Consider the following 19,482-nt stretch of genomic DNA (forward strand, 5'->3'; position numbering starts at 1 on the left):
TTAGCATGATTTTAGCATGATGTTAGCATGATGTTAGTGTTATTTTAGCATGATGTTAGAATGATTTTAGCATGAAGTTAGCATGATTTTAGTGTGATGTTAGCATGATTTAAGCATGATGTTAGCATGATTTTAGCATAATGTTAGCATGACGTTAGCGTGATTTTAGCATGAAGTTAGCATGAAGTTAGCATGATTTTAGTGTGATGTTAGCATGATGTAAGCATGATGTTAGCATGATTTTAGCATGATGTTAGCATGACGTTAGCGTGATTTTAGCATGATATTAGCATGATTTTAGCATGATGTTAGCATGGCGTTAGTGTTATTTTAGCATGATGTTAGCATGACATTAGCATGATTTTAGCGTAATGTTAGCATGACGTTAGCGTGATTTTAGCATGAAGTTAGCATGATTTTAGTGTGATGTTAGCATGATGTAAGCATGATGTTAGCATGATTTTAGCATGATGTTAGCATGATGTAAGCATGATGTTAGCTTGATGTAAGCATGATGTTAGCATGATTTTAGCATGATGTTAGCATGATGTAAGCATGACGTCAGCGTGATTTTAGCATGATGTTAGCATAACATTAGCATGATTTTAGCATGAAGTTAGCATGGGACAACACACACAGTGAGTGCCTACAGACCCCCCTGTTAGAAGATTAGATAGTGCAGCTGCAGCACTGACAGTTGTGAGCTGGGGCTGTAGTGTGTAGTGTGGGGGGCCTTGGGAATGAGGTCTTTTGCTGTGGGTGCCCTAAAGTTTCTCTCTGGAGGTTGGGGGCCCTGATAGGGGTGGGGGCTTTTCCCTAATTGTTGCCCAGGGCCTATGATTGGCCCCAGTCATCCCCTGCTTGTAAGGTAAACATCTTCTAAGGACATAGGTTAAGGGTTAAAAAACACATATTGTACCAATATAATTTAAAACAAAATATATATTTATAAAGCTTTTTATAGGCATTTTAATTACCTCATAGAATCTCCGATCTGTTTTAGTTGCAGACGCTTTGCTTCTGTGTATAAAGAAAAGAATCTGTTTATATCGCATTTTTACATATTCATACAATCACTTTTTGGGAAATATAAATGGGATTTTCTATATTAACAGCTTATGTTGTAAAATACTAGTCCTTGTGTGAGTGAAGACTCATCTGATAACTGGTAATAAGAAGTTTACGTCTGTTCACGTAATATAAACTAAACCTTGTGCGGGGATAATGAGATATATCAGTTCTAAGCTAAGGATTGTGGGTCACCAGTTGGGTCTATTACTTGGTCAGGTAAATCAGGTGATATATTTACCGTTGTCATCAGACAGTGACCAGCTTTGCTACTTGTCACTGGTGAGAGCAATCAGAAGGGCCTCCGTCCTATCTGCATATGACATTTCCTCTAGACTGAGGCAGTGAGAACCAGAGCTCGCTCATATTACGCCTAAAGTTACTTTTCACAGCATTTTCACTGTAGCTTAAAGTTAAATGAAACCCGAAAGTTGTCTTTTGTGAATCAGACAGAACATTCCATTTAAGTTTCTTGCTTTGTTCCCATGATATTGTGTGTTATAGAGATACCTAGGTAGTATCTGTAGCACTACATGACAGGTAATAGTGCTGTTATTTAGTGTTCTTGCTAATGTATAATATTGTGTGTTATAGAGATACCTAGGTAGCATCTGTAGCACTACATGACAGGTAATAGTGCTGTTATCTAGTGCTCTTGCTAATGTATAATATTGTGTTATAGAGATACCTAGGTAGTATCTGTAGCACTACATGACAGGTAATAGTGCTGTTATCTAGTGCTCTTGCTAATGTATAATATTGTGTGTTATAGAGATACCTAGGTAGCATCTGTAGCACTACATGACAGGTAATAGTGCTGTTATCTAGTGCTCTTGCTAATGTATAATATTATCTGTTATAGAGATACCTAGGTAGTATCTGTAGCACTACATGACAGGTAATAGTGCTGTTATCTAGTGCTCTTGCTAATGTATAATATTATCTGTTATAGAGATACATAGGTAGTATCTGTAGCACTACATGACAGGTAATAGTGCTGTTATCTAGTGATCTTGCCAATGTATAATATTGTGTGTTATAGAGATACCTAGGTAGTATCTGTAGCACTACATGACAGGTAATAGTGCTGTTATCTAGTGCTCTTGCTAATGTATAATATTGTGTGTTATAGAGATACCTAGGTAGCATCTGTAGCACTACATGACAGGTAATAGTGCTGTTATCTAGTGCTCTTGCTAATGTATAATATTATCTGTTATAGAGATACCTAGGTAGTATCTGTAGCACTACATGACAGGTAATAGTGCTGTTATCTAGTGCTCTTGCTAATGTATAATATTATCTGTTATAGAGATACCTAGGTAGTATCTGTAGCACTACATGACAGGTAATAGTGCTGTTATCTAGTGATCTTGCTAATGTATAATATTGTGTGTTATAGAGATACCTAGGTAGTATCTGTAGCACTACATGACAGGTAATAGTGCTGTTATCTAGTGCTCTTGCTAATGTATAATATTGTGTTATAGAGATACCTAGGTAGTATCTGTAGCACTACATGACAGGTAATAGTGCTGTTATCTAGTGCTCTTGCTAATGTATAATATTGTGTTATAGAGATACCTAGGTAGTATCTGTAGCACTACATGACAGGTAATAGTGCTGTTATCTAGTGCTCTTGCTAATGTATAGTATTGTGTTATAGAGATACCTAGGTACTATCTGTAGCACTACATGACAGGTAATAGTGCTGTTATCTAGTGCTCTTGCTAATGTATAATATTGTGTGTTATAGAGATACCTAGGTACTATCTGTAGCACTACATGACAGGTAATAGTGCTGTTATCTAGTGCTCTTGCTAATGTATAATATTATCTGTTATAGAGATACCTAGGTAGTATCTGTAGCACTACATGACAGATAATAGTGCTGTTATCTAGTGATCTTGCTAATGTATAATATTGTGTGTTATAGAGATACCTAGGTACTATCTGTAGCACTACATGACAGGTAATAGTGCTGTTATCTAGTGCTCTTGCTAATGTATAATATTGTGTGTTATAGAGATACCTAGGTAGTATCTGTAGCACTACGTGACAGGTAATAGTGCTATTATCTAGTGCTCTTGCTAATGTATAATATTGTGTGTTATAGAGATACCTAGGTAGTATCTGTAGAACTATGTGACAGGTAATAGTGCTGTTATCTAGTGCTCTTGCTAATGTATAATATTGTGTTATAGAGATACCTAGGTAGTATCTGTAGCACTGCATGACAGGTAATAGTGCTGTTATCTAGTGCTCTTGCTAATGTATAATATTGTGTGTTATAGAGATACCTAGGTAGCATCTGTAGCACTACATGACAGGTAATAGTGCTGTTATCTAGTGCTCTTGCTAATGTATAATATTGTGTGTTATAGAGATACCTAGGTAATATCTGTAGCACTACATGACAGGTAATAGTGCTGTTATCTAGTGCTCTTGCTAATGTATAATATTGTGTTATAGAGATACCTAGGTAGCATCTGTAGCACTACATGACAGGTAATAGTGCTGTTATCTAGTGCTCTTGCTAATGTATAATATTGTGTTATAGAGATACCTAGGTAGTATCTGTAGCACTACATGACAGGTAATAGTGCTGTTATCTAGTGATCTTGCTAATGTATAATATTGTGTGTTATAGAGATACCTAGGTAGTATCTGTAGCACTACATAACAGGTAATAGTGCTGTTATCTAGTGCTCTTGCTAATGTATAATATTGTGTGTTATAGAGATACCTAGGTTGTATCTGTAGAACTACATGACAGGTAATAGTGCTGTTATCTAGTGCTCTTGCTAATGTATAATATTGTGTTTTATAGAGATACCTAGGTAGTATCTGTAGCACTACATGACAGGTAATAGTGCTGTTATCTAGTGCTCTTGCTAATGTATAATATTGTGTCTTATAGAGATACCTAGGTAGTATCTGTAGCACTACATGACAGGTAATAGTGCTGTTATCTAGTGCTCTTGCTAATGTATAATATTATGTTATAGAGATACCTAGGTAGTATCTGTAGCACTACATGACAGGTAATAGAGCTGTTATCTAATGCTCTTGCTAATGTATAATATTGTGTTATAGAGATACCTAGGTAGTATCTGTAGCACTACATGACAGGTAATAGTGCTGTTATCTAGTGCTCTTGCTAATGTATAATATTGTGTTATAGAGATACCAAGGTAGTATCTGGTGCACAACATGACAGGTAATAGTGCTGTTATCTAGTGCTCTTGCTAATGTATAATATTGTGTGTTATAGAGATACCTAGGTACCATCTGTAGCACTACATGACATGTAATAGTGCTGTTATCTAGTGCTCTTGCTAATGTATAATATTGTGTGTTATAGAGATACCTAGGTATTATCTGTAGCACTACATGACAGGTAATAGTGCTGTTATCTAGTGCTCTTGCTAATGTATAATATTGTGTGTTATAGAGATACCTAGGTTGTATCTGTAGCACTACATGACAGGTAATAGTGCTGTTATCTAGTGCTCTTGCTAATGTATAATATTGTGTGTTATAGAGATACCTAGGTAGCATCTGTAGCACTACATGACAGGTAATAGTGCTGCCCTCTTGTGCTCTGGCTAATGTATAATATTGTGTGTTATAGAGATACCTAGGTAGTATCTGTAGCACTACATGACAGGTAATAGTGCTGTTATCTAGTGCTCTTGCTAATGTATAATATTGTGTTATAGAGATACCTAGGTAGCATCTGTAGCACTACATGACAGGTAATAGTGCTGTTATCTAGTGCTCTTGCTAATGTATAATATTGTGTGTTATAGAGATACCTAGGTAGCATCTGTAGCACTACATGACAGGTAATAGTGCTGTTATCTAGTGATCTTGCTAATGTATAATATTGTGTGTTATAGAGATACCTAGGTAGTATCTGTAGCACTACATGACAGGTAATAGTGTTGTTATCTAGTGCTCTTGCTAATGTATAATATTGTGTTATAGAGATACCTAGGTAGTATCTGTAGCACTACATGACAGGTAATAGTGCTGCCCTCTTGTGCTCTGGCTAATGTATAATATTGTGTGTTATAGAGATACCTAGGTAGTATCTGTAGCACTACATGACAGGTAATAGTGCTGTTATCTAGTGCTCTTGCTAATGTATAATATTGTGTTATAGAGATACCTAGGTAGCATCTGTAGCACTACATGACAGGTAATAGTGCTGCCCTCTTGTGCTCTTGCTAATGTATAATATTGTGTGTTATAGAGATACCTAGGTAGTATCTGTAGCACTACATGACAGGCAATAGTGCTGTTATCTAGTGCTCTTGCTAATGTATAATATTGTGTGTTATAGAGATACCTAGGTAGTATCAGTAGCACTACATGACAGGTAATAGTGCTGTTATCTAGTGCTCTTGCTAATGTATAATATTGTGTGTTATAGAGATACCTAGGTAGTATCTGTAGCACTACATGACAGGTAATAGTGCTGTTATCTAGTGCTCTTGCTAATGTATAATATTATGTGTTATAGAGATACCTAGGTAGTATCTGTAGAACTATGTGACAGGTAATAGTGCTGTTATCTAGTGCTCTTGCTAATGTATAATATTGTGTGTGATAGAGATACCTAGGTAGTATCTGTAGCACTACATGACAGGTAATAGTGCTGTTATCTAGTGCTCTTGCTAATGTATAATATTGTGTGTTATAGAGATACCTAGGTAGTATCTGTAGCACTACATGACAGGTAATAGTGCTGTTATCTAGTGCTCTTGCTAATGTATAATATTATGTGTTATAGAGATACCTAGGTAGTATCTGTAGCACTACATGACAGGTAATAGTGCTGTTATCTAGTGCTCTTGCTAATGTATAATATTGTGTTATAGAGATACCTAGGTAGTATCTGTAGTACTACATGACAGGTAATAGTGCTGTTATCTAGTGCTCTTGCTAATGTATAATATTGTGTGTGATAGAGATACCTAGGTAGTATCTGTAGCACTACATGACAGGTAATAGTGCTGTTATCTAGTGCTCTTGCTAATGTTTAATATTGTGTGTTATAGAGATACCTAGGTAGTATCTGTAGCACTACATGACAGGTAATAGTGCTGCTATCTAGTGCTCTTGCTAATGTATAATATTGTGTGTTATAGAGATACCTAGGTAGTATCTGTAGCACTACATGACAGGTAATAGTGCTGTTATCTAGTGCTCTTGCTAATGTTTAATATTGTGTGTTATAGAGATACCTAGGTAGTATCTGTAGCACTACATGACAGGTAATAGTGCTGTTATCTAGTGTTCTTGCTAATGTATAATATTGTGTGTTATAGAGATACCTAGGTAGCATCTGTAGCACTACATGACAGGTAATAGTGCTGTTATCTAGTGCTCTTGCTAATGTATAATATAATGTGTTATAGAGATACCTAGGTAGCATCTGTAGCACTACATGACAGGTAATAGTGCTGTTATCTAGTGCTCTTGCTAATGTATAATATTGTGTTATAGAGATACCTAGGTAGTATCTGTAGCACTACATGACAGGTAATAGTGCTGTTATCTAGTGATCTTGCTAATGTATAATATTGTGTGTTATAGAGATACCTAGGTAGTATCTGTAGCACTACATAACAGGTAATAGTGCTGTTATCTAGTGCTCTTGCTAATGTATAATATTGTGTGTTATAGAGATACCTAGGTTGTATCTGTAGAACTACATGACAGGTAATAGTGCTGTTATCTAGTGCTCTTGCTAATGTATAATATTGTGTTTTATAGAGATACCTAGGTAGTATCTGTAGCACTACATGACAGGTAATAGTGCTGTTATCTAGTGCTCTTGCTAATGTATAATATTGTGTCTTATAGAGATACCTAGGTAGTATCTGTAGCACTACATGACAGGTAATAGTGCTGTTATCTAGTGCTCTTGCTAATGTATAATATTATGTTATAGAGATACCTAGGTAGTATCTGTAGCACTACATGACAGGTAATAGTGCTGTTATCTAATGCTCTTGCTAATGTATAATATTGTGTTATAGAGATACCTAGGTAGTATCTGTAGCACTACATGACAGGTAATAGTGCTGTTATCTAGTGCTCTTGCTAATGTATAATATTGTGTTATAGAGATACCAAGGTAGTATCTGGTGCACAACATGACAGGTAATAGTGCTGTTATCTAGTGCTCTTGCTAATGTATAATATTGTGTGTTATAGAGATACCTAGGTACCATCTGTAGCACTACATGACATGTAATAGTGCTGTTATCTAGTGCTCTTGCTAATGTATAATATTGTGTGTTATAGAGATACCTAGGTATTATCTGTAGCACTACATGACAGGTAATAGTGCTGTTATCTAGTGCTCTTGCTAATGTATAATATTGTGTGTTATAGAGATACCTAGGTTGTATCTGTAGCACTACATGGCAGGTAATAGTGCTGTTATCTAGTGCTCTTGCTAATGTATAATATTGTGTGTTATAGAGATACCTAGGTAGCATCTGTAGCACTACATGACAGGTAATAGTGCTGCCCTCTTGTGCTCTGGCTAATGTATAATATTGTGTGTTATAGAGATACCTAGGTAGTATCTGTAGCACTACATGACAGGTAATAGTGCTGTTATCTAGTGCTCTTGCTAATGTATAATATTGTGTTATAGAGATACCTAGGTAGCATCTGTAGCACTACATGACAGGTAATAGTGCTGTTATCTAGTGCTCTTGCTAATGTATAATATTGTGTGTTATAGAGATACCTAGGTAGCATCTGTAGCACTACATGACAGGTAATAGTGCTGTTATCTAGTGATCTTGCTAATGTATAATATTGTGTGTTATAGAGATACCTAGGTAGTATCTGTAGCACTACATGACAGGTAATAGTGTTGTTATCTAGTGCTCTTGCTAATGTATAATATTGTGTTATAGAGATACCTAGGTAGTATCTGTAGCACTACATGACAGGTAATAGTGCTGCCCTCTTGTGCTCTGGCTAATGTATAATATTGTGTGTTATAGAGATACCTAGGTAGTATCTGTAGCACTACATGACAGGTAATAGTGCTGTTATCTAGTGCTCTTGCTAATGTATAATATTGTGTTATAGAGATACCTAGGTAGCATCTGTAGCACTACATGACAGGTAATAGTGCTGCCCTCTAGTGCTCTTGCTAATGTATAATATTGTGTGTTATAGAGATACCTAGGTAGTATCTGTAGCACTACATGACAGGCAATAGTGCTGTTATCTAGTGCTCTTGCTAATGTATAATATTGTGTGTTATAGAGATACCTAGGTAGTATCAGTAGCACTACATGACAGGTAATAGTGCTGTTATCTAGTGCTCTTGCTAATGTATAATATTGTGTGTTATAGAGATACCTAGGTAGTATCAGTAGCACTACATGACAGGTAATAGTGCTGTTATCTAGTGCTCTTGCTAATGTATAATATTATGTGTTATAGAGATACCTAGGTAGTATCTGTAGAACTATGTGACAGGTAATAGTGCTGTTATCTAGTGCTCTTGCTAATGTATAATATTGTGTGTGATAGAGATACCTAGGTAGTATCTGTAGCACTACATGACAGGTAATAGTGCTGTTATCTAGTGCTCTTGCTAATGTATAATATTGTGTGTTATAGAGATACCTAGGTAGTATCTGTAGCACTACATGACAGGTAATAGTGCTGTTATCTAGTGCTCTTGCTAATGTATAATATTATGTGTTATAGAGATACCTAGGTAGTATCTGTAGCACTACATGACAGGTAATAGTGCTGTTATCTAGTGCTCTTGCTAATGTATAATATTGTGTTATAGAGATACCTAGGTAGTATCTGTAGTACTACATGACAGGTAATAGTGCTGTTATCTAGTGCTCTTGCTAATGTATAATATTGTGTGTGATAGAGATACCTAGGTAGTATCTGTAGCACTACATGACAGGTAATAGTGCTGTTATCTAGTGCTCTTGCTAATGTTTAATATTGTGTGTTATAGAGATACCTAGGTAGTATCTGTAGCACTACATGACAGGTAATAGTGCTGCTATCTAGTGCTCTTGTTAATGTATAATATTGTGTGTTATAGAGATACCTAGGTAGTATGTGTAGCATTACATGACAGGTAATAGTGCTGTTATCTAGTGCTCTTGCTAATGTTTAATATTGTGTGTTATAGAGATACCTAGGTAGTATCTGTAGCACTACATGACAGGTAATAGTGCTGTTATCTAGTGTTCTTGCTAATGTATAATATTGTGTGTTATAGAGATACCTAGGTAGTATCTGTAGCACTACATGACAGGTAATAGTGCTGTTATCTAGTGCACTTGCTAATGTATAATATAATGTGTTATAGAGATACCTAGGTAGCATCTGTAGCACTACATGACAGGTAATAGTGCTGTTATCTAGTGCTCTTGCTAATGTATAATATTATGTTATAGAGATACCTAGGTAGTATCTGTAGCACTACATGACAGGTAATAGTGCTGTTATCTAGTGCTCTTGCTAATGTATAATATTGTGTGTTATAGAGATACCTAGGTAGTATCTGTAGCACTACATGACAGGTAATAGTGCTGTTATCTAGTGCTCTTGCTAATGTATAATATTGTGTGTTATAGAGATACCTAGGTAGTATCTGTAGCACTACATAGCAGGTAATAGTGCTGTTATCTAGTGCTCTTGCTAATGTATAATATTGTGTTATAGAGATACCTAGGTAGTATCTGTAGCACTACATGACAGGTAATAGTGCTGTTATCTAGTGCTCTTGCTAATGTATAATATTGTGTTATAGAGATACCTAGGTAGTATCTGTAGCACTACATGACAGGTAATAGTGCTGTTATCTAGTGCTCTTGCTAATGTTTAATATTGTATGTTATAGAGATACCTAGGTAGTATCTGTAGCACTACATGACAGGTAATAGTGCTGTTATCTAGTGCTCTTGCTAATGTATAATATTGTGTGTTATAGAGATACCTAGGTAGTATCTGTAGAACTATGTGACAGGTAATACTGCTGTTATCTAGTGCTCTTGCTAATGTTTAATATTGTGTGTTATAGAGATACCTAGGTAATATCTGTAGCACTACATGACAGGTAATAGTGCTGTTATCTAGTGCTCTTGCTAATGTATAATATTGTGTTATAGAGATACCTAGGTAGTATCTGTAGCACTACATGACAGGTAATAGTGCTGTTATCTAGTGCTTTTGCTAATGTATAATATTGTGTGTTATAGAGATACCTAGGTAGTATCTGTAGCATTACATGACAGGTAATAGTGCTGTTATCTAGTGCTCTTGCTAATGTATAATATTGTGTTTTAGAGATACCTAGGTAGTATCTGTAGCACTACATGACAGGTAATAGTGCTGTTATCTAGTGCTCTTGCTAATGTATAATATTGTGTGTTATAGAGATACCTAGGTAGTATCTGTAGCATTACATGACAGGTAATAGTGCTGTTATCTAGTGCTCTTGCTAATGTATAATAGTGTGTGTTATAGAGATACCTAGGTAGTATCTGTAGCACTACATGACAGGTAATAGTGCTGTTATCTAGTGTTCTTGCTAATGTATAATATTGTGTGTTATAGAGATACCTAGGTAGTATCTGTAGCATTACATGACAGGTAATAGTGCTGTTATCTAGTGCTCTTGCTAATGTATAATATTGTGTGTTATAGAGATACCTAGGTAGTATCTGTAGCACTACATGACAGGTAATAGTGCTGTTATCTACTGCTCTTGCTAATGTATAATATTGTGTGTTATAGAGATACCTAGGTAGTATCTGTAGCACTACATGACAGGTAATAGTGCTGTTATCTAGTGCTCTTGCTAATGTATAATATTGTGTTATAGAGATACCTAGGTACCATCTGTAGCACTACATGACAGGTAATAGTGCTGTTATCTAGTGCTCTTGCTAATGTATAATATTGTGTGTTATATAGATACCTAGGTAGTATCTGTAGCACTACATGACAGGTAATAGTGCTGTTATCTAGTGCTCTTGCTAATGTATAATATTGTGTGTTATAGCGATACCTAGGTAGTATCTGTAGCACTACATGACAGGTAATAGTGCTGTTATCTAGTGCTCTTGCTAATGTATAATATTGTGTTATAGAGATACCTAGGTAGTATCTGTAGCAGTACATGACAGGTAATAGTGCTGTTATCTAGTGATCTTGCTAATGTATAATATTGTGTGTTATAAAGATACCTAGGTAGTATCTGTATCACTACATGACAGGTAATAGTGCTGTTATCTAGTGTTCTTGCTAATGTATAATATTGTGTGATATAGAGATACCTAGGTATTATCTGTAGCACTACATGACAGGTAATAGTGCTGTTATCTAGTGCTCTTGCTAATGTATAATATTGTGTGATATAGAGATACCTAGGTATTATCTGTAGCACTACATGACAGGTAATAGTGCTGTTATCTAGTGCTCTTGCTAATGTATAATATTGTGTTATAGAGATACCTAGGTAGTATCTGTAGCACTACATGACAGGTAATAGTGCTGTTATCTAGTGTTCTTGCTAATGTATAATATTGTGTGTTATAGAGATACCTAGGTATTATCTGTAGCACTACATGACAGGTAATAGTGCTGTTATCTAGTGCTCTTGCTAATGTATAATATTGTGTTATAGAGATACCTAGGTAGTATCTGTAGCAGTACATGACAGGTAATAGTGCTGTTATCTAGTGCTCTTGCTAATGTATAATATTGTGTGTTATAGAGATACCTAAGTAGTATCTGTAGCACTACATGACAGGTAATAGTGCTGTTATCTAGTGATCTTGCTAATGTATAATATTGTGTGTTATAGAGATACCTAGGTAGTATCTGTAGCACTACATGACAGGTAATAGTGCTGTTATCTAGTGCACTTGCTAATGTATAATATTATGTGTTATAGAGATACCTAGGTAGTATCTGTAGCATTACATGACAGGTAATAGTGCTGTTATCTAGTGCTCTTGCTAATGTATAATATTGTGTTATAGAGATACCTAGGTAGTATCTGTAGCACTACATGACAGGTAATAGTGCTGTTATCTAGTGCTCTTGCTAATGTATAATATTGTGTGTTATATAGATACCTAGGTAGTATCTGTAGCACTACATGACAGGTAATAGTGCTGTTATCTAGTGATCTTGCTAATGTATAATATTGTGTGTTATAAAGATACCTAGGTAGTATCTGTATCACTACATGACAGGTAATAGTGCTGTTATCTAGTGTTCTTGCTAATGTATAATATTGTGTGATATAGAGATACCTAGGTATTATCTGTAGCACTACATGACAGGTAATAGTGCTGTTATCTAGTGCTCTTGCTAATGTATAATATTGTGTGATATAGAGATACCTAGGTATTATCTGTAGCACTACATGACAGGTAATAGTGCTGTTATCTAGTGCTCTTGCTAATGTATAATATTGTGTTATAGAGATACCTAGGTAGTATCTGTAGCACTACATGACAGGTAATAGTGCTGTTATCTAGTGTTCTTGCTAATGTATAATATTGTGTGTTATAGAGATACCTAGGTATTATCTGTAGCACTACATGACAGGTAATAGTGCTGTTATCTAGTGCTCTTGCTAATGTATAATATTGTGTTATAGAGATACCTAGGTAGTATCTGTAGCAGTACATGACAGGTAATAGTGCTGTTATCTAGTGCTCTTGCTAATGTATAATATTGTGTGTTATAGAGATACCTAAGTAGTATCTGTAGCACTACATGACAGGTAATAGTGCTGTTATCTAGTGATCTTGCTAATGTATAATATTGTGTGTTATAGAGATACCTAGGTAGTATCTGTAGCACTACATGACAGGTAATAGTGCTGTTATCTAGTGCACTTGCTAATGTATAATATTATGTGTTATAGAGATACCTAGGTAGTATCTGTAGCATTACATGACAGGTAATAGTGCTGTTATCTAGTGCTCTTGCTAATGTATAATATTGTGTTATAGAGATACCTAGATAGTATCTGTAGCACTACATGACAGGTAATAGTGCTGTTATCTAGTGCTCTTGCTAATGTATAATATTGTGTGTTATATAGATACCTAGGTAGTATCTGTAGCACTACATGACAGGTAATAGTGCTGTTATCTAGTGCTCTTGCTAATGTATAATATTGTGTTATAGAGATACCTAGGTAGTATCTGTAGAACTATGTGACAGGTAATAGTGCTGTTATCTAGTGCTCTTGCTAATGTATAATATTGTGTTATAGAGATACCTAGGTAGTATCTGTAGCACTACATGACAGGTAATAGTGCTGTTATCTAGTGCTTTTGCTAATGTATAATATTGTGTGTGATAGAGATACCTAGGTAGTATCTGTAGCACTATGTGACAGGTAATAGTGCTGTTATCTAGTGCTTTTGCTAATGTATAATATTGTGTGTGATAGAGATACCTAGGTAGTATCTGTAGCACTACATGACAGGTAATAGTGCTGTTATCTAGTGATCTTGCTAATGTATAATATTATGTGTTATAGAGATACCTAGATAGTATCTGTAGCACTACATGATAGGTAATAGTGCTGTTATCTAGTGTTCTTGCTAATGTATAATATTGTGTGTTATAGAGATACCTAGGTAGTATCTGTAGCACTACATGACAGGAAATAGTGCTGTTATCTAGTGCTCTTGCTAATGTATAATATTGTGTGTTATAGAGATACCTAGGTAGCATCTGTAGCACTACATGACAGGTAATAGTGCTGTTATCTAGTGATCTTGCTAATGTATAATATTGTGTGTTATAGAGATACCTAGGTAGTATCTGTAGCACTACATGACAGGTAATAGTGTTGTTATCTAGTGCTCTTGCTAATGTATAATATTGTGTTATAGAGATACCTAGGTAGCATCTGTAGCACTACATGACAGGTAATAGTGCTGCCCTCTAGTGCTCTTGCTAATGTATAATATTGTGTGTTATAGAGATACCTAGGTAGTATCTGTAGCACTACATGACAGGTAATAGTGCTGTTATCTAGTGCTCTTGCTAATGTATAATATTGTGTTATAGAGATACCTAGGTAGCATCTGTAGCACTACATGACAGGTAATAGTGCTGCCCTCTAGTGCTCTTGCTAATGTATAATATTGTGTGTTATAGAGATACCTAGGTAGTATCTGTAGCACTACATGACAGGCAATAGTGCTGTTATCTAGTGCTCTTGCTAATGTATAATATTGTGTGTTATAGAGATACCTAGGTAGTATCAGTAGCACTACATGACAGGTAATAGTGCTGTTATCTAGTGCTCTTGCTAATGTATAATATTGTGTGTTATAGAGATACCTAGGTAGTATCAGTAGCACTACATGACAGGTAATAGTGCTGTTATCTAGTGCTCTTGCTAATGTATAATATTATGTGTTATAGAGATACCTAGGTAGTATCTGTAGAACTATGTGACAGGTAATAGTGCTGTTATCTAGTGCTCTTGCTAATGTATAATATTGTGTGTGATAGAGATACCTAGGTAGTATCTGTAGCACTACATGACAGGTAATAGTGCTGTTATCTAGTGCTCTTGCTAATGTATAATATTGTGTGTTATAGAGATACCTAGGTAGTATCTGTAGCACTACATGACAGGTAATAGTGCTGTTATCTAGTGCTCTTGCTAATGTATAATATTATGTGTTATAGAGATACCTAGGTAGTATCTGTAGCACTACATGACAGGTAATAGTGCTGTTATCTAGTGCTCTTGCTAATGTATAATATTGTGTTATAGAGATACCTAGGTAGTATCTGTAGTACTACATGACAGGTAATAGTGCTGTTATCTAGTGCTCTTGCTAATGTATAATATTGTGTGTTATAGAGATACCTAGGTAGTATCTGTAGCACTACATGACAGGTAATAGTGCTGTTATCTAGTGCTCTTGCTAATGTTTAATATTGTGTGTTATAGAGATACCTAGGTAGTATCTGTAGCACTACATGACAGGTAATAGTGCTGCTATCTAGTGCTCTTGCTAATGTATAATATTGTGTGTTATAGAGATACCTAGGTAGTATCTGTAGCACTACATGACAGGTAATAGTGCTGTTATCTAGTGCTCTTGCTAATGTTTAATATTGTGTGTTATAGAGATACCTAGGTAGTATCTGTAGCACTACATGACAGGTAATAGTGCTGTTATCTAGTGTTCTTGCTAATGTATAATATTGTGTGTTATAGAGATACCTAGGTAGTATCTGTAGCACTACATGACAGGTAATAGTGCTGTTATCTAGTGCTCTTGCTAATGTATAATATAATGTGTTATAGAGATACCTAGGTAGCATCTGTAGCACTACATGACAGGTAATAGTGCTGTTATCTAGTGCTCTTGCTAATGTATAATATTGTGTTATAGAGATACCTAGGTAGTATCTGTAGCACTACATGACAGGTAATAGTGCTGTTATCTAGTGCTCTTGCTAATGTATAATATTGTGTGTTATAGAGATACCTAGGTAGTATCTGTAGCACTACATGACAGGTAATAGTGCTGTTATCTAGTGCTCTTGCTAATGTATAATATTGTGTGTTATAGAGATACCTAGGTAGTATCTGTAGCACTACATGACAGGTAATAGTGCTGTTATCTAGTGCTCTTGCTAATGTATAATATTGTGTTATAGAGATACCTAGGTAGTATCTGTAGCACTACATGACAGGTAATAGTGCTGTTATCTAGTGCTCTTGCTAATGTATAATATTGTGTTATAGAGATACCTAGGTAGTATCTGTAGCACTACATGACAGGTAATAGTGCTGTTATCTAGTGCTCTTGCTAATGTTTAATATTGTATGTTATAGAGATACCTAGGTAGTATCTGTAGCACTACATGACAGGTAATAGTGCTGTTATCTAGTGCTCTTGCTAATGTATAATATTGTGTGTTATAGAGATACCTAGGTAGTATCTGTAGAACTATGTGACAGGTAATAGTGCTGTTATCTAGTGCTCTTGCTAATGTATAATATTGTGTGTTATAGAGATACCTAGGTAGTATCTGTAGCACTACATGACAGGTAATAGTGCTGTTATCTAGTGCTCTTGCTAATGTATAATATTGTGTTATAGAGATACCTAGGTAGTATCTGTAGCACTACATGACAGGTAATAGTGCTGTTATCTAGTGCTCTTGCTAATGTATAATATTGTGTGTTATAGAGATACCTAGGTAGTATCTGTAGCACTACATGACAGGTAATAGTGCTGTTATCTAGTGCTCTTGCTAATGTATAATATTGTGTTATAGAGATACCTAGGTAGTATCTGTAGCACTACATGACAGGTAATAGTGCTGTTATCTAGTGCTCTTGCTAATGTATAATATTGTGTGTTATAGAGATACCTAGGTAGTATCTGTAGCACTACATGACAGGTAATAGTGCTGTTATCTAGTGCTCTTGCTAATGTATAATATTGTGTGTTATAGAGATACCTAGGTAGTATCTGTAGCACTACATGACAGGTAATAGTGCTGTTATCTAGTGCTCTTGCTAATGTATAATATTGTGTGTTATAGAGATACCTAGGTAGTATCTGTAGCACTACATGACAGGTAATAGTGCTGTTATCTAGTGCTCTTGCTAATGTATAATATTGTGTGTTATAGAGATACCTAGGTAGTATCTGTAGCACTACATGACAGGTAATAGTGCTGTTATCTAGTGCTCTTGCTAATGTATAATATTGTGTGTTATAGAGATACCTAGGTAGTATCTGTAGCACTACATGACAGGTAATAGTGCTGTTATCTAGTGCTCTTGCTAATGTATAATATTGTGTTATAGAGATACCTAGGTAGCTATCTGTAGCACTACATGACAGGTAATAGTGCTGTTATCTAGTGCTCTTGCTAATGTATAATATTGTGTGTTATAGAGATACCTAGGTAGTATCTGTAGCACTACATGACAGGTAATAGTGCTGTTATCTAGTGCTCTTGCTAATGTATAATATTGTGTGTTATAGAGATACCTAGGTAGTATCTGTAGCACTACATGACAGGTAATAGTGCTGTTATCTAGTGCTCTTGCTAATGTATAATATTGTGTTATAGAGATACCTAGGTAGTATCTGTAGCACTACATGACAGGTAATAGTGCTGTTATCTAGTGCTCTTGCTAATGTATAATATTGTGTGTTATAGAGATACCTAGGTAGTATCTGTAGCACTACATGACAGGTAATAGTGCTGTTATCTAGTGCTCTTGCTAATGTATAATATTGTGTGTTATAGAGATACCTAGGTATTATCTGTAGCACTACATGACAGGTAATAGTGCTGTTATCTAGTGCTCTTGCTAATGTATAATATTGTGTGTTATAGAGATACCTAGGTAGTATCTGTAGCACTACATGACAGGTAATAGTGCTGTTATCTAGTGCTCTTGCTAATGTATAATATTGTGTTATAGAGATACCTAGGTAGTATCTGTAGCACTACATGACAGGTAATAGTGCTGTTATCTAGTGTTCTTGCTAATGTATAATATTGTGTGTTATAGAGATACCTAGGTAGTATCTGTAGCACTACATGACAGGTAATAGTGCTGTTATCTAGTGCTCTTGCTAATGTATAATATTGTGTTATAGAGATACCTAGGTAGTATCTGTAGCACTACATGACAGGTAATAGTGCTGTTATCTAGTGCTCTTGCTAATGTATAATATTGTGTGTTATAGAGATACCTAGGTAGTATCTGTAGCACTACATGACAGGTAATAGTGCTGTTATCTAGTGCTCTTGCTAATGTATAATATTGTGTGTTATAGAGATACCTAGGTAGTATCTGTAGCACTACATGACAGGTAATAGTGCTGTTATCTAGTGCTCTTGCTAATGTATAATATTATGTGTTATAGAGATACCTAGGTAGTATCTGTAGCACTACATGACAGGTAATAGTGCTGTTATCTAGTGCTCTTGCTAATGTATAATATTGTGTTATAGAGATACCTAGATAGTATCTGTAGCACTACATGACAGGTAATAGTGCTGTTATCTAGTGCTCTTGCTAATGTATAATATTGTGTGTTATAGAGATACCTAGGTAGTATCTGTAGCACTACATGACAGGTAATAGTGCTGTTATCTAGTGCTCTTGCTAATGTATAATATTGTGTGTTATAGAGATACCTAGGTAGTATCTGTATCACTACATGACAGGTAATAGTGCTGTTATCTAGTGCTCTTGCTAATGTATAATATTGTGTGTTATAGAGATACCTAGGTATTATCTGTAGCACTACATGACAGGTAATAGTGCTGTTATCTAGTGCTCTTGCTAATGTATAATATTGTGTGTTATAGAGATACCTAGGTAGTATCTGTAGCACTACATGACAGGTAATAGTGCTGTTATCTAGTGCTCTTGCTAATGTATAATATTGTGTTATAGAGATACCTAGGTAGTATCTGTAGCACTACATGACAGGTAATAGTGCTGTTATCTAGTGTTCTTGCTAATGTATAATATTGTGTGTTATAGAGATACCTAGGTAGTATCTGTAGCACTACATGACAGGTAATAGTGCTGTTATCTAGTGCTCTTGCTAATGTATAATATTGTGTTATAGAGATACCTAGGTAGTATCTGTAGCAGTACATGACAGGTAATAGTGCTGTTATCTAGTGCTCTTGCTAATGTATAATATTGTGTGTTATAGAGATACCTAGGTAGTATCTGTAGCACTACATGACAGGTAATAGTGCTGTTATCTAGTGCTCTTGCTAATGTATAATATTGTGTGTTATAGAGATACCTAGGTAGTATCTGTAGCACTACATGACAGGTAATAGTGCTGTTATCTAGTGCTCTTGCTAATGTATAATATTATGTGTTATAGAGATACCTAGGTAGTATCTGTAGCACTACATGACAGGTAATAGTGCTGTTATCTAGTGCTCTTGCTAATGTATAATATTGTGTTATAGAGATACCTAGGTAGTATCTGTAGCACTACATGACAGGTAATAGTGCTGTTATCTAGTGCTCTTGCTAATGTATAATATTGTGTTATAGAGATACCTAGGTAGTATCTGTAGCACTACATGACAGGTAATAGTGCTGTTATCTAGTGCTCTTGCTAATGTATAATATTGTGTTATAGAGATACCTAGGTAGTATCTGTAGAACTATGTGACAGGTAATAGTGCTGTTATCTAGTGCTCTTGCTAATGTATAATATTGTGTTATAGAGATACCTAGGTAGTATCTGTAGCACTACATGACAGGTAATAGTGCTGTTATCTAGTGCTCTTGCTAATGTATAATATTGTGTGTTATAGAGATACCTAGGTAGTATCTGT

The 19,482-nt window shown here is 35.5% G+C and overlaps 1 protein-coding gene across 1 annotated transcript in view; it reads right to left on the reverse strand.

The window, feature by feature from the left end:
• PPP1R36 (protein phosphatase 1 regulatory subunit 36) overlaps nucleotides 1-19,482 on the reverse strand; it is a 124,702-nt gene that overhangs the window by 37,403 nt on the left and 67,817 nt on the right. The window contains exon 8 of the mRNA XM_053689057.1: nucleotides 978-1,020. Within this exon, the coding sequence (XP_053545032.1) occupies nucleotides 978-1,020 (43 nt within the window). The remainder of the gene's footprint in view (nucleotides 1-977; nucleotides 1,021-19,482) is intronic.

This window comes from Bombina bombina, chromosome 1, assembly GCF_027579735.1.
Source record: "Bombina bombina isolate aBomBom1 chromosome 1, aBomBom1.pri, whole genome shotgun sequence".
Lineage (NCBI taxonomy): Eukaryota > Metazoa > Chordata > Amphibia > Anura > Bombinatoridae > Bombina > Bombina bombina.